Consider the following 23,991-nt stretch of genomic DNA (forward strand, 5'->3'; position numbering starts at 1 on the left):
TTTAAATAAATAGGTAATTTTTCATTTGAAACTGAAATCCCTTGATTTTTGATGATTTTTTTTTTAAACTAAAGATTTTTTATACGCTAAAAGGTTACCTCCAACCTCTTTCCGTACTATTAATTTTTCATATTTTTTGCATTTTAATTTGACATAAATTGCAAACTAAATTCGTTATATAAACACTTGTTGTGCCAATTAATTTAATATAATTAAACTTATAGTATTTTTTCTAAGGCGACAGAGAATGAGTACAAAAATGAATAACGACCTACACTTGGAAAAATGTATCTTCGAGGTTGTGTTTGAAGCTTTTCCTTTTAAAAATCTTTTATTAAAATAATATTGTACAAAAAGTTAATGAAATATGATGTTTTAAGAATTTTACTTAATTTCCCTATAAACAAAATCTCCAAAAATTGCATTTAAGTTTTAAGAATTCAATTAAATCTCTGCTTTATTCTCATGATAAGATACAAAATTTCTCTCACGGTGATACTGGTGCAGTTGCGTGAGCGAAATGTTAAATGTGAGCAAGAATGCAAGAAGAAATTACACAAACAATATACGTCACACAAACTGCCATTCTGTCAAATTCACTGAGAGCGGAATAGCGTGAAAGATGATATACTATCAAAGTGGATTTAATAAGGTGACAGCATTCACCCAGCTGAATTTTTCGCCGTAGGGATGGCTTACGTCAAAATGATATGCTTTGTTTGTATGTATTGGTATGTTTACATTCGTATGTTTACATTTGCTTGCTGATTTTGACATGATGCTTGCACCAAACGCAACAACAAATACATGTAGGGTTTTACTTATATGTGTTTGCTGTCACCTGTAATAAATTCGCCTTGTATACTATATTACTCTGTATTCTCTTCGCCGTGAAATAGCACTATTCGATGGGCACCACTTTTGTATTCTTTGCGTCGTATATACGTTGTTGTTGTTATTGTAACGACATAAAATGTTGCTCATAAAATTTTAGGGAATGCTGCTTGAATAGTTTAGGGAAAGTGGGGAAACCGCCAATAGCTTGAATGTTACTTGAGCTTCTGAGTGAGATCGCAACGACTATATTTAATCGAGCTTGATGTCTCATAAGGTTTGTTAGCGCACATCACTTTGGTGTGGCGAAACCACCTTTTGATAAATCTGTTGAGCCTTGTGGCTTGGATTGGAGGAATCTTGTAATAATGACTCTGTTCTGAGAAGTAAAGCATGACTGTACTATGCGCGCAGTGTATGCTTTCAATTTATCATTCCATAAGCCCTGTGAGAGATGCAGCGATCTGCTCGGCAATGAAATGATAAACGAAAGCTGAACTTGCTACATATGTGTGATACTTACAGGTGGAAGGGAAATTAAGTGGAACTCGGTAAATCACTTTTAAATGACAGTTCTTGACCATATGTAATCCGGAGCACTCCGGTAACGGGAAGCCGATTGTCATGAGAAAGTAATAACCAAGTCTGTATACTTGGTTTTCATCTCAATCGACTTGGCTTATCGACAGGACAGTTGATCTACCTGGATTTTATCTAAAGACTTGTAATACTGATATTTCCTTTGTTAGAATTTCATCAGCAAAGGACTTCTTGCAAATTAAGGAAACAACGTAGAAATTAACTAATTTGCCATAGGCATTAAGAAGCTTTCAAATTTATTCGTGCCAAGAGATATTTGAATTCTGTATTGATTTTTTACTTTTTTTTTTAAATAATAGAAATTTTCACTAAATTCTCACGTTTGCTTAATCTGTTCCTTTGTCTGGGTTTGATCGTTCATCAAACAAATAGTTTCTCGATTATGCTCTCAATATCATCCAGTTATGGTTATCGCTTTTCGAGCGCACTGATATACATAAGTACAAATATACTCGTACGTCTACCGGCGAAAAATGCACCGGCTTTATTACAAAAACATCAATAAAAAAAAAACTGCTCTCACAAATGCAACCAAAGCGAACGCATTGAATATAAACAAATGCCCACAAAGTAACAAATGCCAGCAAGAAAAAACAGTATAATATACTTTTAAAAAAGCAAAAAACAACAATAGAGAACATACAACAAACCCGAGCGCCAGCAATTAGGGGAGTAGAAAAAAGTAAGTGAGAGAGAGTGAGTAGAGACGCCAATATCGCAAACTTGTAGTTTGATGAATGAACGTCAGCGCTGAAGTCAACGTTGGCAGTCTGTAACGAAGCAGCTAAATGTATACGCTGCGAGTCTACTAATATCTACATACACTCGTACGTATTTCAGGAACCAAACGAACAGTGGAGCAAATTGTTGGACAGAGTGCGAAACGGTGCGCGCGGCAACTGGCGTGCGAAAGTCAGCAAAAGTGGTATTGCCTTTAGAGCTTTTCGCTGCCAAAGTCGACGTAGCAGTTGATTGCGCTGCCGGCCGACAATGGCAAAGTCAATTGCACAAATTCATTGAGCTGTTCCGCGACTGCGTTGGGGAGCTGACTGGTTAGGTGATCGTGCTGGGACGCAACGCACATCAGTCTCGTCAGTGAATCGCGTGTGTGCAGTACGCGAATGGGGTATCGTGCGCCGGCTAACAAAATACAAACTTGCTTTTACAATTAGAACAACAAAAAAATAGCAAATTCATTTTTTTTATTTTTTTTAATTAAATTGGCGAATTAATTTTATTTATGGTTATTTAATACAACTTTGGAAAAAACTTGGTTGGTAAAAAATTGAAATAAGTGCGTAAATGAGTGAAAATCGTGTAATTTATGATAATAATTACTGCCGCGAATTAAGTTTCTGAGCATTTTGAAAAAATTAAGAAAGTAAAGAAAAATAAGGAAAAATAAACGAATTAAAAAAATTTGTTTGCAACGATTTATCGCTAATGTTACAACTAATATTTCTTAATAAGTAAAAAAATATACGTACATACATATGTACATATGAGCGATCAGAAAACAAATAAAGTATTAAATAAATTTTGAGGTTTATTAAAAGTTTTAGTTTGCCTGGTAAAGGAAAATGTAAAAGAACGAAGAACAAAAAAAAAAAAACATTTAATAAAAATTACCTCTTACAACGATTTTCGTTAATACTAAAATTATTAGCTAAAAAAAATATGTATATATTTACATACACATACACAGACACGAGCAAAACATTAAATAAATTATGATGCAATAAAATAAAAGAAATGTTTACAAATATTTTTTTGCATCCCAATATTAATTAAGTTTTTTATAACTAAATAAAACACAAACATTTATAAAGCAAAAATCCATTATGCATTACAATAATTGCGTTGTAGAAGAAAATATTCATTTGTTTTCTGTAGTCACTTAGTCACAAAGCCAAAAAATAAGTTTGCGTGATAAAACAAAAATTAAATTGTCTTCTTTACAAAAACAAAGCACAAACAATTTCAAATATTCGCGCTTTAAAATAAAATATTTACTTAAAGTAGAATTTCCAAGTGCAAAAAGGCTAATGAAATTCATACGCCATTCTCTCCACTACAGAACTCCACCGGCATAGTTCACCAATAGTCAAGCAGTTAGTGTTAGTTTTGTTGTAAAGCTATAATCACATTGCGTTTGCTTCTACATACACACATACATACCTGTATTTTGTTTCTGTTATTGAGTGCTCTTATGGCTCAATTAACATATCATTGCTATTGAAGCAATATTTTCAATGTCAGATTTCTAATTCTTAGTGGATTTACATACATACATGTAACAATTCGAAGAGTTTGTAATATTTACTTGGTGTTTGTTGGTGTTAATAAGCTTTTGTGATATTTAATTTATTCAAGTGTGGTCTGTGTTTTGGTGTTTGCTGATTTTAATGTTGTTTGTATTCATACTCGTCTGGATGCTCTAGCCTGTTAACGGTAACGCGTGGGCTGTTGCAAAACTGACAGTTTGTAAATAAGCTGTGAAGTGAATTATGAATTTTTGCAAAATAATACTAAAAATTTTCTCGCATTAGAAGAAAAACTACTTTTAAAAGAGCAGATGTCTCGGTGGTTCCGTATTCAAGTGAACAAAAGTAAGACTTGCGCTGAGACAACAACAATAACAACGCTGAGATCACTTTGAAAATAAAGAAACGATCACATTTTTACACTTATATATGGTATTATACATAGGTCTCAAATTCGTCGGTAATATTTAACGAATATTCTGATACCCAAATGCCAAAAAAAATTCTAGCAAAAATTTTAAGATTTGGTAAAAATGTTATAAAATTTAGGTTAGGATAAATTGCTGCCCTTGCTTGGGGACCACTTGGACAAATATTCAAAATTCGTTCGTTCGGGAACAGAGAAAGGAGGAGGGAAGAAGGGACCTTGGGATTAGGGGATGATAACCATGCACTTACGGTGACGCCGATGGTGGTTAATTTACGTTCGCAATTAGCCGCATCAAGCTACTGATGAACTTCACCTGATGTATGATATTTAAATCCGCTATATCCGCAGATGTAGCGAAAAGTGAGAGCTCAGATGTTTAAATATTTGCCAGACGAGAGCAGGGCAGCTGACAAGAAGGTGTTGAGATGATTCCATCTCATCCTGAAGATAACGTCTGCAGAACGGAGTTGAGACAATCCCAAGTATCACCGCACGGACACCTAACGGACAATGTCCGGTAAGAATACCCACCAAATTCGAGAGCTGCGGCTTTGTTAGATTTATGAGTTCCCTCGCGCGTCCCCGATCTACCCGTGGCCCGAAGGATCTCGCGACCTTGCACGTTTGCGCACTAGCCCAGCACTTGTTGAGTTGACTCGAGGCCCATCTTTCCAGGAGCAGACCACGGGTTCTTAAGTGAACCCCAATCCTCTCATTTTGCGACGGAACCGACTCCAAAGTTCCCTGTCTAGCCAGCTCATCAGCCTCTCTATGCGACTATGAACGGGAACCCATATGAGCCTGATATCGAAGTATTCGGATGCAATCGAGAGAGAAGCTTTTAACGGTACCTCGTTTAACCTAAAATCGGTTGTCTTTACTTCAAAGCCAACCCAAAATATGAAATATGACTTCTGATAAACGGCGTGAAACAGCAGATCACTCTATTTGTGGAAAAATTTCAAACTGAAGGATGAGCTCGACCCAACAAACACGTAGAAATTTAGATTCTTTCAGTATTTACTATTTTTGTTCCCAATACGGCTTGTAACAATTATATGTGAACCGTGGCATTATTTTGGTGTCCACCATGAGCATGACTACAGGTAAAATCCGCCAAACAGTCATTTCATGAATGCCTAATTGTTGGGCACGTCGGAACATCAATGTTGAAGGTTGTTCAGCTACACTTTGCGCTAAAGCACCATTATTCTCGACACAACGTCCAGTTTTTGGCCCGCCAGTGTTTTTCTGTAACCGATCGAACCAGTTTGTTGAAATTTTTTCACCCACCTTTGATTTGTCGAGTCAGACGGGTGATTTTTTTGGCGAAAATAAATCACGAATTTCGCGATGTGTTGTTCTTGAAGATCGACCATTTTCATAATAAGTTTTAATAATGAATACGTTGCTCTATCGTGTCAAATTATAAATCTGTCTACTAGACAAATGGCAAAGATGACATAAACAACAGATACCGTCTAGGAATTATTCACTACTGTCTTCTAGGCGTCACTTTGGAAAGACCCTTTACAATGACCTTTGTATTATTTTGAAAGTCTCTGTTAGGATGCGATTATTGCTGTCTGTCCGCTTACTTTCCCAACATGGTCTAGTACTGAAGTAGTTACGCAAGTCGTAATTCTCAGTTAGCTCAAGTGCATTCATATATTTCTGACAACTGTTTCGATTCCAATATTTGATACTGCAAGCTAACGAATTGCACACATGCGGTACGGCGGCCGCCGTAGCGGAATGGGTTGCTGCGCGACTACCATTCGGAATTCACAGAGAGAACGTAGGTTCGAATCTCGGTGAAAACACTAAAATTAAGAAAAACATTTTAAAGCTGACTGAATGTAGGCTGAGATATTCAAAAACAGCTGTCAGAACGGCTGGTAACCTGCATGGACTAACTCTTATGCACGCATGCATACCGATTGAATATTAAGTGCGCTTTTCCCAATACAAAGGGTGATTCTTCAACTGCTTACTACGTACTACTGTCTAAACTTAATTTTGGTTATAGGGCTACAACGAGCATAACGTATGGAATACCAAAACCCACTGTCAATGAACTGACTGACATTTATTAGTGGGGACTGAGATCTACTAAATTTACAATCGATCAAATAATCACGGTTCGTCCAATCTAGGAAAATACCAGAGAAAAATATGATAAACAATTGATTGACTTCAACCCAGCATAATCAATACTACTTTTTATACGTCAGTTATACTTTAAAGTTCCCAGCCGAAATGATAACATTAGGTAGACAGGGTTAAAACCGCCAAAAATAAGCTGCTTATATTTCACTATCAAATGCTTGAATTTGCCCTTCAGCAGGCAATGTATTTTAGCCATGAAAAAGCTCCTCATAAAAAACTATCTGCCGTTCGGAATCAGCTTAAATCTGTAGGTCGTTCCATTTGTAGAACAACGCCAAGACGGACGCCCAAAAAGGGCCCAAGCGCCAATTAGTAGGTGCTTAAATTTGGTATCCCTGCAAGGTAATATAATACATCTACATAAAATGGTATTGGGTAATACTCAGAATACCAGATCAGAATTTGTGAGAATCTCCCCGAATCGTTTGATATCAAACGAAGTTTAAGACATACCGACTTCTTATCGTGTGCCATCTTTAATCTGATATTGGTAATATTAGTTGAGATTTAAGAGCTAAATCGCAACTCAGCGCAACTTAAATCAGAGAGAGGTGCCATAAAAATAGATTCAGTTTCTGCAGCCCTGAAATAATTACCCTACAATACGGTCCCTAAAGATTGTTGTAGACGAAGAGAAAGACTTTCTCTGGGCTAAAAATACTAAGCTTTACTTCGTACTTATACATTTTGCTAATTGGCGTCAGTTAGCAAGAGAAAAAAGAAATTACTGAGCTTTGTTGCATTCGCCTAAAATCAGTTAAGTGAGTATGCGACAATCAAGAGGTAGAAGAAGAATATCAAGAGTGAAAAAGTAAGGTAATTATACTCGTATACAGATGGCATATGGTATATTCGAGCTCAGTTTACTTTAGGTCGTCAACAAAAAATCTTCATCTGTTGCCTCCCTAATTTTCGTGTATGCATGGGTTATTCAGCTCAAGCTTAGACGAACTATATTAGAGTTGGTCATTATTTTCATTGTCCGCCTCTGAATACCGAATGGAGGAATGGCTCGCTCGAAGCATTCTCAGATAAACGTATAACATGGCTAGGTCAATTTAATCTTGCAACTTTATGAATTTTTCAAAGTTCAACGCATTTGCTTATTTACCATGCATAGGAAATTACGTGCTCCTTACATTTTAGATATATGTATGTTGTGCAGCAGTTCTATGGAAAATACCATGCGGAACTTTCCTTAATAAATGTGTAATTTTTGCCTTTTTTGCTGGAAAATGCCAAAAATGTTCATAACAGAGAGATATAGTGGGTTAAAATGTAACTCAAAAATATTTACCATAAAATTCTATTATAAGGTTTTATTACACTAAAGCCCAAAATTCAACTCACATAAATGCCAGAAATATGTAAGTAAAAACCAAGAATGTGTACTGTAATTTCTTCTTCTTCTTAATGGTGCCGATAACCGCTTAAGCGATTTTGGCCGAGTTTAACAAAGCGCCAGTTGGACACATCAAGTGACGCCACGTCCTTCTCCACCTGATCTTTTCAATGCAGAGGAGGTCTTCCTCTTCCTCTGCTACCACCAGCTGGTACCGTATCGAATACTTTCCGAACCGAAGAGTATGTATCCATTTGGACATGGACATGATCCAGCTACCGGAGGCGCTGGATTTTATTTGCATCAATATGTTTACGTCGTCGTAAGGCTCATGCAGTTTGGTAGAACTAACAGATCGTTTGTTAAGGCATGGGACAGTAATGTTACGCTCTTATAGGAAATTGTGCTGAACGATTAAGTTCTGCGGCTCGCACGATCTTTTCCAGCATCAGTTAAAAAAAAGTCACATGACAGCGAGTTACTTTGCCTCATTTGGTATCAAACGACTTGCAGAGACGCTTCCCAATTCTGGCGGTGCTGCTGGTTTTGAATCACTTGATCGTACATAGCCGTATTATTTTTGCGCGAATGGCGAATTCAGACACCGCGGCAACGAGTGTAGGCAACTACTTTTCGTGCTCTAGAATTAAGCTTTAATAATATTTAAAATCGATAAAAAGATGGTGTCTGTCAATTCTCTTTTCATGAGTCTTTTCCAAACCTCAGATTGTGAATATATGGTACCGTAACTTATATATATATATATGGGGCATTCTTCGCCAACCGGACACCCCCATCTGCCCAGAACAGTTTTTATAAAAAAAATTTTTCCTTATGCCGAAATAAAAGCTTATGTCATGTACTTTAATTTGTCATGTGGCACTTTTTAAATATTCAAGATGGACGACGAATATTGACAAATATGTTGGAAAACACCAAAAAAATGAAGTAGTTGTTAAGAAAAGTAGAGAGAGAGATTCTGGTGCAACGTTCGACTGTTTCATTAACAGCACTAGTTCTTGATGTATTTCACATGTCAAACGGTACAGAAATAATTTGAACAAATTATAGAAAAGTCTAAACGAATAAACTATTAAAAATAAATCTGTCAAACAGTTCTTTTTAGAACTATTATCGCATCTGTTGTAGAACGTCGTACGAGATTCTGGTGCAACGTTCAACTGTTTCATAAACATCACTAGTTCTTGATGTATTTCACATGTCAAACGGTACAGAAATAATTTGACCAAATTATAGAAAAGTCTAAACGAATAAACTATTAAAAATAAATCTGTCAAACAGTTCTTTTTAGAACTATTATCGCCTAAAAAATGTCGGGGAAATCGAGAAGAGATCGATGCATTAATCCCTTTAGAAAAGTAGGTCCATCTTGAATATTTAAAAAGTGCCACATGACAAATTAAAGTACATGACATAAGCTTTTATTTCGGCATAGGGAAAAATTTTTTTTATAAAAACTGTTCTGGGCAGATGGGGGTGCCCGGTTGGCGAAGAATGCCCCATATATATATATATATATATATATGTATATATACATTAGGGTGGTCCAAAAAAAAATTTGTATGGTGCCGCCCCCCAAAATAGTAAAGAATGAAAAATAAAAAGACCCGTATTTTTTTTTTTTTAATCAGACCATATTTAATGGTGCCGCCGGGGCTTTGAAATATCCCATGTATTTTGCATGGGAAAAAAATACTTTTTCGTAGATTTCATGTAAAAACCTGGAAAATGAATATATTTTAACCGGATAACTCAGTTTCTCTTCATAATTGGTCAGGGAATAACAACCAATTATGAAATAATTAATTTTTTTTGTATTAACTATTTTCATAAAAGTAATATAAAATATTGTTTTTCGATTTTTTCTTAGATTTTCGTTTTATGGGGGCTTTTTGGGGTTCTATAAAAAATAGTTAATACAAAAAAATTAATTATTTCATAATTGGTTGTTATTCCCTGACCAATTATGAAGAGAAACTGAGGTATCCGGTTAAAATATATTCATTTTCCAGGTTTTTACATGAAATCTACGAAAAAGTATTTTTTTCCCATGCAAAATACATGGGATATTTCAAAGCCCCGGCGGCACCATTAAATATGGTCTGATTAAAAAAAAAAAAAATACGGGTCTTTTTATTTTTCATTCTTTACCATTATGGGGGGCGGCAGCATAAAAATTTTAATATAAATTTTTTCCCATGCATTTTTGGACCACCCTAATATACATATACGTGCATTCATGCATATGTACATATATTGGATACATTTTTCTGAATGCGCCCTATAAAAATTAACTAAGTTTAAACTTAGCTACATATACAGAAGTGCCAGCTCTGAATTCACCGCAGTGATTGAGGCCTAATCTATTGTGTAAAGATGGGCATCAGCTTTTTACACAGAGCCTTAAATACATTTAGAAAAATCCTCATCATGCGTTAATTGATGCAAATTACAGAATTGGGAGGACTGCACAGACATTCCACTTGTGCAACAGTTGGTAAATGGGCTTGGTATATAGGGTGTATATTTTAAGCAGTACAACTTAGACCAAAGAGCAATTATTTCATATATAATTAGACAAGTTCCTTATAAAGGTTTGAGACACTGTATAAATCAAGCATTTCCCGTCAAAATAAAAATTCACATAATTAACTTTTTTAGGTAAGAACAGGCGACATATAAGGTGAAACTAGTAAATGTAAAAAAATAAAGCAATTTATTGACTTGCGACAAGTGCCAAGACAAATCGATAAATCAAACAAATTTTGCAAAAAGCATTAACAGAAATATTATTATTATTGCATTTGAGCAAATGTGTGCAGTTGAAAATTTAGTACGTCAAAGCAGGATCTGAGCCAAATGAACGAGAGCCAAATGCATACAAAGGACTGATGTGTATGTATGTATGTATGTATGTAAATACAATTATGCTTATTTTTCCTGCGAGAAGTTTTCATAGCTGATCCAAAAACAACACATTATTGCGAAGATCGTAACATTTTCGAATATATGTACATAAGTATGTACATAAATTATTAACAGAAATGTGTGCCACTTACATATGAACATATTGAAATCCATGAACATCCATCATATTCACATTTATTCGTCGGTTTTCGCTGTAACGTCTGCCAAAGGAAGCTATACAGGCAACAATCTATAAGTAGTAAAAAGAAAACAGAGCATCAACTGATCGCAATAGTGGCATACTGAACTGATATTTGTTAAAAGATCTTTACGCACAATTTAGAATATAAAAAGACAAATCTCAAAAATTACGTATTACTTAGATTACGCAGCAAAAGAAAAATAATTGACCCCAAAACTAAATGAGTTGAACCGAATCCGGTGAATTAGTTTGAAGTGGGGTGAAGACGTTACGGAAAATGTGAACAAGCGGGCGGATGGCGATTGGCCAATCTGCAAAAAAATGCGGCGTCAGCCCAGAGCCGCAGGCGTTGAACCGCTGATCTGCTCAGAAAGTGATCGTGCACGACTACTTCAGACATTGACAACGCTTTTCACTTACATACATACATATCTATGCATGTGTGTGTACCCTGAAGTCAAACCTACTACCTTACTTCACTTTGCAACTGAAGTATTTAGTTAGTATTTTATCTTTTTTTTAGATGCGAGCAACTGGTATTTTCAACAGCAATTAAGTAGTCTCTGTTTCTCAGTCTTGGCATTACAGTTATTTCATTTAATGGACTGGTTACGAACCAACTAGTTATGAACTAGTGTACCGGTCTGCATTTTAAATATTTTATTTTATGAGCTAGTTGCGTAGTAGCTAGTTACGTACTAACTAGTTATTAACTAACTAGTTATGGACCAGTTCACGTATTAACTAGTTACGTACTAACTCGTTATTAGCTAACTGGTTATGGACTAGTTTACAATGTTACCAACTCACCAAGGAGCAAATGCTTGACTACTTCAACATCCATATTTTTATAACACTTATATTATTCTTCCTTAAGCATTCCTTTGAAGCATTCTTATTAATAGTAACTGAAAATGATATTTATTTTGCATGTATCTCTAATTAGTAATTTGTTATATGTACGAGACATAGTTCTAATCACTCTCAAATTAGTATGATTTTTTCCATAAAGTTGTGGTCTCTGCCGAAATATCCGTTGGTTCTATGCAATTGCGGGTCTAATTTTAAAGTCATAACTGGTTGGTATTTTACAAATGAAATTTCCAAAACTTTACCAGCCTTAGTTTGTCCGTCTGCAGGTATGTAGCTATTTTGTGAAAGATCATCATTTATTGGTCCAACGACAAAGTTGGCTAAAGTCAGATATCTAGTTTTACCAAAAGCCTATAAACATAGAAACTCTACAATTTATGCTGCCTCAGAACCGCAAATGGTTTCTACGAGAAACTTTTGCCTCTTAAAAATGCCTCCCTCGGACTGGCCACTATGTTCATAAGTTTCTAATGCTTCCTACTCGTCCCTCTGCGAATAACAGGCTTACGGTCTATATGTTCACAGGCTAAGGCAGTTAATGTGCTTTCCGCGCACAGTCGAACGATGTTCAGCAAACACTGGCTTGAATACGACAGATGGTCGAGCAGAAAAAGAATTTGATATTTATATATAATTATCGCTTATATCCTTTGTGGCCTCCAAACGGCCGATAGTTTTTTATGAGGAGCCTTTTCATGGTAGAAATACACTATTAGACATTTTTTGTCTGCCAATGGGTGTTTCATTCCCGTTTCGAACCTGAGTACTTCCGAATGGTATTCACGTATCAACCCATTCAGCTACGGCGATCGATGCATAAATACCACCCTTTTTATAATTGTAAGGCCACCTTTGAAATTTATAAGTAAGTTTATGGGGAAAATACTTTTGGGGAAAAAAGAAAATAACGAATATTAAAAACAAAAATATTCAAAACATGTGAAAATGTTGAGGTGCCTGTGTCAAGTGGCCCCAAGCCGGCTTCCAGTACTGTGAATGAAGAGCAATAATTATAATTGAAGAAGCAAGTAACTGTTCTAAAAAGTTATATAATTTTGAGACGGGTATCTTACACATCGGAACTTTGCTGGTGAATCGTTAATAATCGGTCTCTCTGTCAACCAAAATGGACAACATTGAATTTTTAGAAACTCATCTCCTTGCGTTTTTATAGTAAAACGAGAATGAACGCTTAATTTTCTAGCAAAGCAAAGCTATTTTTCACACCAGCAAGGTAAAAAGATCCTAGTTTCATCTGTCAAGTTGTAGGCGTTCACCTGGGCGGCTGTTTCACTAAACCAGAATTTCAAATTTGTGACCGATTCAGGTATTGACAACCAAACGAGATTTAAAAGCGTAGAACTCGGATACGAAAAAACTTAAAACTGGCAAGGAATCCTCAAAAAGCACTCGAAAATTAGCAGGCAAATAGCAAGGAATTAAAATTCGAATAATAATAAGAAACCCTCCAAATATCCATATCAATAATTTAGTAAAAAGTAGTTTTTTTGTAACAATGAGCTTCAAAGAGTTGCTTCTTAAATATAGCAAAAGAAAAGATTTTACTACAAAATTAATTTTATTGTAACCACAAAACGTCAGCTGAAAACCGTCCCGTCGCAATTGTGTTTAATGGACCGAATTTTCCGACGGAAAGGGATCAGATGATCACCACCCATCAACACGTTACTCGCTGTCCCGCTGCTATTCTGTTTCCGGGCTGAAGTCATAGAATTTTGCTTAGCAGGGTGGATTAAATAAAAAAAAAAATATTTTACAAGGTGGCGTTTGAAATTTAATTGGGCTATATAACCTAAAAAAATTCAAAAACATTTTTCAGTATTTATTTTATGAGTAAGAGTAAGCCTTGTTTGGAACACAATTTCATTCAAATGAATCTCACGACTTCCCGGTTACTTATTCTAACCCATTTTAAGCCATTTTGTCAACCTATTTTTTGTTACATTTTCGTGAGTTTCGCAAGTTGTTTTTAAGAAAGGTTTCATGTTTCAACTGTTGAATCGTCTCTGAATAGTAGGCGTACGACTTACCTTAATGGCGCCACCCAAAAAATAGTCTGATGAAGTCAAACCGCAGCTTCTAAGCGGCCACCGTTTCAGCTTAATATTCGAGTTACGGTATTCTATCGGAAAGGGACTCATTTTGTAAATATCGAACCATAAACTAGATTTCTGACACATCACGGAACGGTCGAAAAATTCGCTAGCTCAAAATCCAAATTCTATTATATATAGACCAACTTGTATAATAAAATAGCAATTTTTTTAATTTATGTAAATTAAAAAAAAAAAACTAAGTTCATGAAATACCAAGTGAACAGAAATATTATATATTTCACTGCCCTTTGTGCTGACATATTTTCATATGAAACGTAGTGTACTAGCCCAGACACACTCTTACATGTTGTGTCGTAGGTAGACTGCATAATCGCGAAAACGTAACAACTTTTGTTGCGAAAATTTATTTCTGCCTCATCGCCTGTGTTTCGTGAAAATGTATCTAATTCATACTTATTTGTTCTGCACATGTGTACAATGATGCATACATATGTACACATATACACAATGGGTATCTATACGCTTTAAATGAACCTATAAGATGTGTAGCTTTTATTTATCACTTGTTTGCTTTACACAAAAATTCGCATTAGCCAAAATCGGCCAAAGGAAATGATGTGCCGAATGAATACCAACAATGTTTTATAAACTATGCAATCTGATTTTTTTGTATTTCCGTGGTTCTCTTGCGTTATTTTGTGTCTGTGCATTTGTTTAAAGTATCTAGGTTTTTGTGTATCTTACTCATGATCTATCGGCTAGTTGTAACGAAAATTGGGCAATCAGAACATCGGTCAGACAGTGAACTGACATCTGACGCATACACAGAGAAAATGGAACACTAGAAAGACTTAGCCTTTGTATGAATATTAGGTACGTTCATGTGGTATCGATGCCTGTCTAAATAAATACGAAATCTAAACTAGTTTAAATGAGGCCTGGTGAAGCAGGAACTACTCCTCTTCAGAAAGTATGCTATTAATGTGGATTCCTAAGTAATGGATGTAAAGAGCAATATTTAAGTATAGTATAAAAATTTCATTTGAGGTGCTCGACCTAAATACCCGTCAAGGCTTAATATAATATGTCAGCCTGTTAAAATCATTTTATTTATTAAATAATTGGCGCTCACGTTTCTGTTAGGTGTTTGGCCGAGCTCCTCCTCACATTTGGGGTGTGTATCTTGTTGTTGTTCCACAAATGGAAGGACCTACAGTTTTAAGACTGACTCCGAACGGCAAATGGTTTTTTGGAGGAGCTTTTACAATGCCGAAATACGCTCAGAGGTTTGCCATTGCTTGCCGAGGGGCGGCTTATATTTATTTTATAAGTGTTTTTTACTAAGAGATCTCTTTGAAAGTTGGAAAAATGAGCTTAAACCAAAATATCCAGTGCTTGGGAAATATTTTCGGTAATCGTGATACATTTTGGAACCAATAACTTCAAGTATATCGGTACAATCGGCATAAAATAATCTTATCACCGAACATTTCGCTCGATAAATTGACGTTTCCTTCCGGGTAACAAAAAATGATAAAACATTCTGCTGTAATCAAAAGCTATCTCGCACTTTTTGGAACGAAAATTTATTGATAATAGTCTGTCATTGGCAAAAGAGGAAAATAAACTTTAATATAATTCGTTTTTAAAAAAGTGTGACTAGGTTATGCCTCTGGTCAAAAAAATCACTCCAAAGGGCAGAATAGACTGAGGTCCAAGAGGTAATAGGTGGATCTAAGTTGATCGGGAATTGGGTGAAGCTTTCGGCGCAAAGGCCACTTGAACTTTGTTAAGTTTTGGGAAGATATCTAAAGAGCAAAACACAACAGCATGTAATAGTTTCATAGATCTTGATCAGACGTGATTGGCAAACAGCTCGACCAAAGCAAGATGATGTTTTCCCGATAGTAGGTTTCATGTGACCAAACCCATACATATTTAAATCCAGGCAGGCACTGCCACTTACGCAGCATTCCTATACATTTAGGCCGTGTTCACACAAAGAAGCTTTAGTTGCTTCAAATTTGCGAATTATATTTTGGTATTGTGCGTATCGTTCACAGGGGGCAACTTCTTTGCTTGTAATTGCTTTAGTTTTTAGTCTACAAACAGCAATAACATTGAGAAGAAGGAGAACACAAAGTGAGTTGCCCGAGCTCTAGCAACTCAGTGGCCCTCTTCCTTCCTCGTCTGCTCCCCCTTCCATAAGTTACGAGTTGCTTCAGCAAAAGTTGCTCTGCGTGAATGTGGTCTTATGGGACGGGTTTTATGAAATGGAAGCAACAAAAAAAGAATATAATCGAAATTCCATAGGCGACTTGCTAGCTTTATGACCGTAATTGCCAAATATAGGTTCATTATATCCTGCGATATGGGTGTTACTACCTGTTGTACTCGAATAAGTGCATATGTACGTATGTACATATGTAGATTGCAAAATCGAGAATTTTAAACAAATACAGTTTCGTACCACTTGAATTTGGGCAACTAGAGTACAAGTATAATTGCGTTAGTTTGTGTACCGATTGTTGTTGGGGAATAAAAATAGAATAATTGTTGCGAGTGAAAAGAACAACAATAACAAAACCAACAAATAACGCATCGTGTAAAGCATTAACATTGACTATAACAAACCACCCGATGAGGCAAGAGTAAAGCGCTGAAAGATCAGCAACAGTAGCTGCTCTTGAAGAGCTGTTTGTGAAGGGAGCTTCAGTGAGAATCTCACACTGGCGAACTTCATATTAGAGCGTAGCTGTACGAATTGAACAATATTCGTGCACGTATACGAATGTGTGTGATGTGGGGATGCCATATCTACATATGTGTTGCGATGAGTACAATGGCCAGATGTGCTGATGAGATCGCTCGGCTATATGACACGTAGATATGTATGTTTTTCATCTACATATATAAGTATAAGTATGTATGTAGACATTCGTTTGTTTATATGTTCTTGTATAATGGCAATATATTATACTATAGCTAACGTTGAGCGTGCAAAAATATTTTTTCAGTACAAACCTGTGTACAGAGAATTTGAGTGTGCGCGAAAAAGTGAGTGTATTTTACATATTTCAATAATTTGTTATTTCTTCAGAAGCATGAAGTCATGCGAACGTTTTTGTTTCAATAGCATTTGATTTTAAGTTAAATTTTTTGTTTATTTTTGTTTTTTGTTTTTGTGTGTTATGGTGAATGAGCACTGTGGCTGGCTAGTGGCGGTGGCACCGGCAGCTCAGCATTGCTGCTAAACAGCAGACAGACGTGCGAGAGCGGCGAAAGCGCGAACATTAGAAATGTAGTGCAGAATTTCGAAAATAAAAGGAAGAAGAAGAGCCAACGACTAATTTAGTTAATACACATTTTTACGAACTTTAAACGATATCTGTTTTTGTCTTAAAAAATAGACAACAATACGCGAACGAAGTGTTTAATTAGTAAGGAAAAATATATGTCATATGAAACTAAACATTAAAATAAAAGTGAATATATTGTAGATAAATATAATTCAACGAATAATTTACGCGAATTGAAATTAAGAAAATACTTGCTAACTTTTATTTTTCAAAATAAAGCATAATTAAAAATCGAATAAAAGGCGCACTTCCGGGCATTTTAATGCGGACTACAGTAACAGAACTACATTTTTTTCGCTCAAATACGTTGAAATTTTTTAGAAAAACGTAGACCAACATAATAAAAAAAGCAAATCGATAATAGAAAAGCATATTAAATTAAACAAAACAACAATAATAGCAAGAAATTAGCAAAGTCGCAGCACATAGCAAAAGAAATCGCTCCCACTAGCAAAAGAAAGAAAACGGCAACAACAAAAAAGAAAGCACACACACAATTGCGGTTTATAAAGCACCCCAGTAACAAAAACGGGGCAACAGCTGTCATCAGTGCTACCATAAAACTAAATTAAAAATCAAACAAATCATGGAACGCCATCGCACATTGGACTCATCGATGTCGTCATTGTACTCCGGCTCGAATATCTCGAATACAACATCCGCACATCGGCAGCAGCATGACAATTATAATTACCCCGCCCTATCGTCGTCCGCCTCACCGACGCCCAGCACCAGTGGTGGTGGCGGTGGTGGTGGTGGCGCTAGTCTTGGCTTATTGACCGGCGCTTCTAGCACCAATGCCATAGCGACTACTGGTGGCAGTAACACAACAAATGCAACAACTGGCCATGCATCGGACATGAGCATATGCAGTGGCGACGATGGTGCCAGCGTTGGATTGCGTGCCACCACAATCGGTTCAGTGGTGGTGCGTTGTGGACCCATACAGTTGGTGATCGCGTTACTGCAAGTAAGATAATTTGAGAAATGTTTATTTTTTCATAGGATCTAGTGCAAGAAGGTTATAATTGTTGCACCTCCCATAACGTGAAATAAAATTAAAATTCAAAATTACGAAAATGCTACATTTTTAAAAAATTCTAGCAAATCTTCAAATTCCAAAATTATACCATTTTTGCACTAGCCCCTTCCTGCATCGAACCACACCCCTGTAATTCATTGTGTTTATTCTGGGGCCAAAAATTGTGTACTATGATTTTTATTTATTCGAAATAAATAATGCAGTTTTTTCATTGAAGATAAATCGGCATGTGAGACATCCCTAGTCTCAACTGCAAGTCTGGGTCTATTTTAACAAATTTACGAAATTAAATACTACGATTTCTGGAAGTAGAGGATAACGTTTAGTTAGATATCCCTAAAATTCAAGTAAATCAGAGGCTTGAGAAATGGAAGAACATTAGTTTTTGGCTTACTGCTCTTATCATCCCCATCGATATATGTATATTAAGACCTTTTGTGGTTCGTTTTGCACGCAAAACTCTTTCTTTGTGCCTATTCAGACTACTTTTGGTTGATAGTCTGCATCAATACCGATCTTGGAAGTTTATTTGATTTTTATCGCAACCTTTTTCAGATGTTGTTTTAGCTGCTGACCTATTTTTCATCGCCAGCTACCATCACCTGTAAAAATAGGTAAATTTTGTTACGTTTCACCAAAGCTTATTTTACGTCAATCCGCTTGTTATCTACCAAAGCCAATTTGATTGAACGCAGCAAAGTGCGTAAGTCCTTTTCTTTCTCTGGTGCTAGTTGACGGTAGCATCAGGTAGAATGAGAAACGCAAGGTGAAGTTTAGTCCGCCTTCATTTGATCTTTCAACATAGATAGATATTTCCTGCTTTTAAACATTGGCAGCTACTGCATTGAATATTTTTACGGTATCCACGACATGGCATTACCTGGCCAATGGAGGGGCTGAATTAGGGTTGAGGAATGAAGTGTTCAAAATTGCATCAGATCCACTTAAGATTCGTAGTTTTTGTAATAAAATTGTACTAATTTTCTATTTGTGCATATCTACATTTGAAAATAATTTTTTTATAACAGTAAGCAACAAAACACAAATAATACTAGCCATTTTATAGCTTATAGATATAAGCCACATGATTTTAAAATTACAATAACATAGTTTGTAAATCAAGAGACTTTTCGTCCTCGGTAGCGTCATCAAACATATTTTCACAACTGATTGCTGGCTGAGGCAATCATAATAGTCTATCAAATTTGTTCAGGAGAATTTTCCGAAAAACACTTTTAGTAAGGCTGCCTCATCAGATATGGTTAGCGACTTAGCTTTTGCGCCAAGTAGGCTGTCAATTGAGTGCAATTTCATTCGCAACAGCGGTGACTTTGAAACTGAGTTACCTTTCCATGTCAAAGCAATATTTTTAACAAAAGTTTTTGTTCACTGTTACTACATTAGCGCCGATGTTGTTTGCGGATTTAACTCTGGTTAGTGCAGCCTCTGCCCGAGTTATGGCCAGAAATTAACTCTTTTTAAAATTTGTATGTGGTTTCTGTATACTCTTAATATCTGCATAGTTTATTAGTGAAGTATTCAGGAAGTAACAAAATGTCAATGGGTTTTTAAGTGCATCGTTTTGTGCTTTATTTCAGTAAAGTGAAATGAGTACCCAATTGTAAAGCCAACCAAAAAATCAACTGTTCTGTGTATCCGCTTAACTGTCACTCAAGTGCCTTTCTTTGTTTGCCCACGCAATGCCTTCAAGCGTCTCAACTCTGCACTTACATACATACATATATACATGTGTAAGCTTTCAATGGCGCAGATTCAAGCCATTACTCACTGTAACAGTGCCTTGCAGAACTATTTCTACATCTCCACTGATCACGGTTACATTATTTTGTTTCTTTATCTTCTTCACGTTGTTCACCCACCAAAACATTGTAAGCTCAACAATTTTTTTTTCATTTGTTTGTTTTGTGTAAATTTTCACTGTTTCGACATTTTAAAGCAAATGTGTCAAGTGAAATTAACTTGTAAAAGTAACAAGTTACTGCCAGAAATCCAGAAATGAGAAGGAGGTGGAGATGGCGTATATAAAAGAGGAAACTTCATATCCGTAGATGTAAGTATTTGGTAATTTTCCGGTACTGAATAATAATAAATATGTGTGCGTACTTGTACGAGTGTATAATGGCATAATGATAATAAGGTGATGTCAGTAACTTAACTTCACTGCTTTGACCGATTTTATTACTTTAATGCATAAGTGTGTAAATATGAAGCCTTTTCGCACGACTTTTTAAGCATAAGAAAAGAACATTTAAATGAAGCTGCAACGATAGGAGATATCAAATTGATGCTGATTTTTTTTTTGCAGCTACATTCATGCCATTGATATAGTGTCCCGAAGTCTTCCAAGGTAGTTCGCTTGTTCGCGCGGACTAAAGACTTGAAATAGCTCCAGCTAGAATAATGGATGTTAAGTCGCTTGATCTCGGCAGCCAAATGATGAACGCTCGTTAATGGCTTATAGCGTCATGTTGTTGGTACCACAACTCAGATACTACAATATATATCGATATTTTTGAGCTCTGGCCACAGAAGGTTGGTAAACTTCGCTCTATACCGATAACCATTGGTGGTAACGGTGTCTCCTTTCTCAATTCGGAAGAAATAAAGTACCATAAGCTGTCATGCTATTTTTTTCCTTGTTCACTCTGTTCAAGATTCTTCCATCGTACACGGTTCTGGGCTGTTGTTGCGATGTCGGCATCTGCTAGCTCACGCAATATCGACCTTCTGCAAGTATTCTTTGGCCACCCGCGACCTCTGCTCGCTTGTGGAATCCAGTCCAGTGCCATTCTTGTGATGCTATCTGGTGGTTTTCTAAGCGTGTGGCCCATCCATCGTCACTTTCTGCATTTGATTTGCCTTAGGATGAATTCCTCATTCGTTGATATCCACAGCGCGTCATTGCTGACGAAAGTTTGTAGACTCTGTGTGATCACCAGCCATATTTCACTTCCGTACAACAATGCTGACTTCTCACATGAGCTGAATGTTCGCCCATCTGCATGCATTCGCCCGAACCCCGCCCTTGCTTTGTTTAGGCTGCAGTTGACATCTTCACCTGCTCCGCCTGTCTGTCATAATAGTGCAGCTGAGGTAGCAGAAGCTCCATCGGGTACCCCTTAACCATTACATGTCTTGCTTTATTATGATTGACTCTCATAGCCTTCATCTTGGCGATGTTGACCTCCTGTCCAACAGTGCGTGCCAGTGTGACTAGTCTGCCCGCCTCCTTGTATGCCAGTGAGATTGTGAGAGAGGAGACAGTATCTTCGGCGAAATCCAGGTCCTCAAAATGTCTGGTGAAACTCCATACGATGCCTCTTTTGAGCAGGGTCAATTGGCTCATGAGGTTATCTAGGGTGATGGCGAAAAGAAAGGGCGATCTTGCCTTACACCTGCGTTGGTGGTGAATGGGTTGCTGATGTTGCCGTTGAGAAGCGCTGCCATTTCGAAGATCTCATAAAGGCAGCTCTCATGCTGTAAACCTTACCACACAGTTAATATGTGTAAATGCATTGATGCTTGACCGAGCACTTGTAAATTGTATTTACTCCAGACTCAAATTTCGCTTGTTGACATGGCAGCTGAGCCAAAAATGATGGTCGTCCGAGAAGATTATTTTCGGCCAAAGTCCCGTTCTCAGGGCAAACTTTTCTGTGCACAGTTCTACCAGAACGCGAATTATGTTGACATGCAAAGAGACAATCGTCTATGTATAGGTCGCGTAGCTCTAAAGAAAATAGTCGAGCGGGTTTGTGAGATCCTTACTACATATTGAGAGTGTATGCTGAACAGAGCAGTGATTTTGACAATTATTTTTTTAACTTGGTTAAAAATTTCTTCAAAATTTAATGCTAGCATAAATTAACTCGTTGGCCCGTTGAGTGGGCTCTTTTTGATCGGTGTATTCCCATCTAACGTGGGATGACGTGACATGCCGATTGTGTAAGCGATAAGAGGCTTCGGATGAGTTTGCAATTATTCGATATATTTCTGATTTCACTTTCGACTATTGCTATTTGAAATTGCTCGGTGGGGCTGATGTTGCTCGAAATACGTATCTTGGATTGTATCCTTTGTATTTTATCGATGTTAGTAAAACAGGTAGTGCTTTGGGTTGCGTCTTTATGATGGAATTTTATAATATTGTAGTTATTTTGATAATCAATTTTAACAATTTTAACACATTGTGGATTCGTGTAGTATTCCATTGATAAAAGCAAAGACAAAATAAATGTTTCACTGAATTTGACAACTGTAACTTTATCAAGATGTCCACTGTACATGTCAAAGCAATACTAAACTTTTTTTATTTTTTAAATTATCTATGCAAATTTGTTTTCCATATCTAGAGCTTTATTACAGGAGCTTATCTCTAGTACTAAATGCTAAGATTCAACGGGTTTCACAGATTCTTTTTTACATTCTAATAATTGCTCTGAAATTTGGCTACATGTCTGCCTATATTCGAATGTAATTATTGCACTGCTTAAAAAATATCAAACTAAAAAGGAAGAAACTTTCAATGAAGCATTTCAAGGCGACTGGAAATAACACTAGTCTACAGCCAATTAAGCCCCAAACCAGTCTATGCAATTCTTATGTCAAATCAGTTGCTGAGTACAAAAACATGCATACGTTTTTTTCTGTTATGAAGTTTTCGAGAAATCTCCAAATAACTGTTTTGGGTTAAGAAAAAAAGAGAATCCGTTAACTGATCGAAACAAGTGAAACAAAAAATTGAAATTAATTAAGCTTTTTATAAAATATTTAATTAAGTATTTTTGGCCCTATGTTCACACTGGAACTCAAGGAATTTATGATGAGGATGATGGTTTTCTGCTTACTTTTCATTAAAACTAATCATTTTCAAGATATTTACAAATTGAAATTGAACACAAATGATGAAAATTTTCGATTTATGTTGCAAAAGTTGTATGAAAGAAAAAAATATTTTTAAGATTTAAATGAAAAATATGCTCCAATAGATATAAAAGTAATTCGCATGATAATAAAAAAAAAATATTTCTATATTGACCCCACTTAAGCAAAATTAAACAAGTGGCCAAAGCTTGTGATATTATTAGCTGGTTTTTCTAGTGTTGCTAAATTTTTGATGGAGGTATTAAACTTGAAAGACGAAATAATAATGTCTCTTGAGAATTCCAAACCAAATGCATGGTGTCTATTTATTTTTTTTTGCATAGAAGAAATGAGAAATCACCTGTGCATCTTGCAAATTCTACCAACGCAAAAATGATTTTTTGACTTAACAATCGATTTCATATAAGAATTGTGGGCTTACATATTCTTTATAGAAAGATTTTGTTTGGGGAACCGCTAGTGAAATTTCATGGGAAATAATTCTCTAGAACATTTTAGTCCTCTAGCGGCTTTCAAGATGCCATTTTATTCGGACTTTCTAAAAAGGGGTCAAAACACCCTTTTTGTGAGAGAGCTAATGGGTTAAAATGTTCTACAAAATTATTCCTCGTAAAATTGTACTACATATTTTGACTCATTTTTTCATTTATTCTGAAAACATTTAGGTAAAATATTGCAAAACTAAAAAGGCCATAGCAAAGAAATTTGAGGTTTTACTATATGGATCTAGGTCTTTGATCAAGAGAAATCATTCCGCCCCCAGACAATGGCCCTCAAATTACTATGTTGTGTGTTATTTGTAGACCAGTGTAATCAAAATCGAACGATATTGACTAAACAGAAGAATAAAAGTAATCAAATAACGCAACAAATAGCAACTAACTCATTCAAACCAGTTTCCAAATCTCGAAACAAGGAAGCTATGTAAAGTATTTGATGTACCTACTTATACGCATACACACATA

At 36.0% G+C, this 23,991-nt stretch overlaps 1 protein-coding gene across 11 annotated transcripts in view; it reads left to right on the plus strand.

Annotated features, from left to right (window-relative positions):
• Window positions 1–2,338: 2,338 nt before the first annotated feature.
• The window catches only part of LOC129240321 (muscle M-line assembly protein unc-89), a 237,770-nt gene continuing 216,117 nt past the window's right edge, over window positions 2,339–23,991 (plus strand). For 4 of the 11 annotated variants that reach the window (XM_054876060.1, XM_054876053.1, XM_054876054.1 and 1 more), the window contains exon 1: window positions 16,974–18,049. In XM_054876060.1, the coding sequence (XP_054732035.1) occupies window positions 17,666–18,049 (384 nt within the window). In that variant the 5' untranslated portion in view covers window positions 16,974–17,665. Of the gene's footprint in view, window positions 2,708–16,971; window positions 18,050–23,991 lie in introns of those variants that run through there. The other 7 variants (XM_054876057.1, XM_054876061.1, XM_054876052.1 and 4 more) reach the window with 4 other exon arrangements.

Source organism: Anastrepha obliqua, chromosome 3 (assembly GCF_027943255.1).
Source record: "Anastrepha obliqua isolate idAnaObli1 chromosome 3, idAnaObli1_1.0, whole genome shotgun sequence".
NCBI classification, from domain to species: Eukaryota; Metazoa; Arthropoda; class Insecta; order Diptera; family Tephritidae; genus Anastrepha; species Anastrepha obliqua.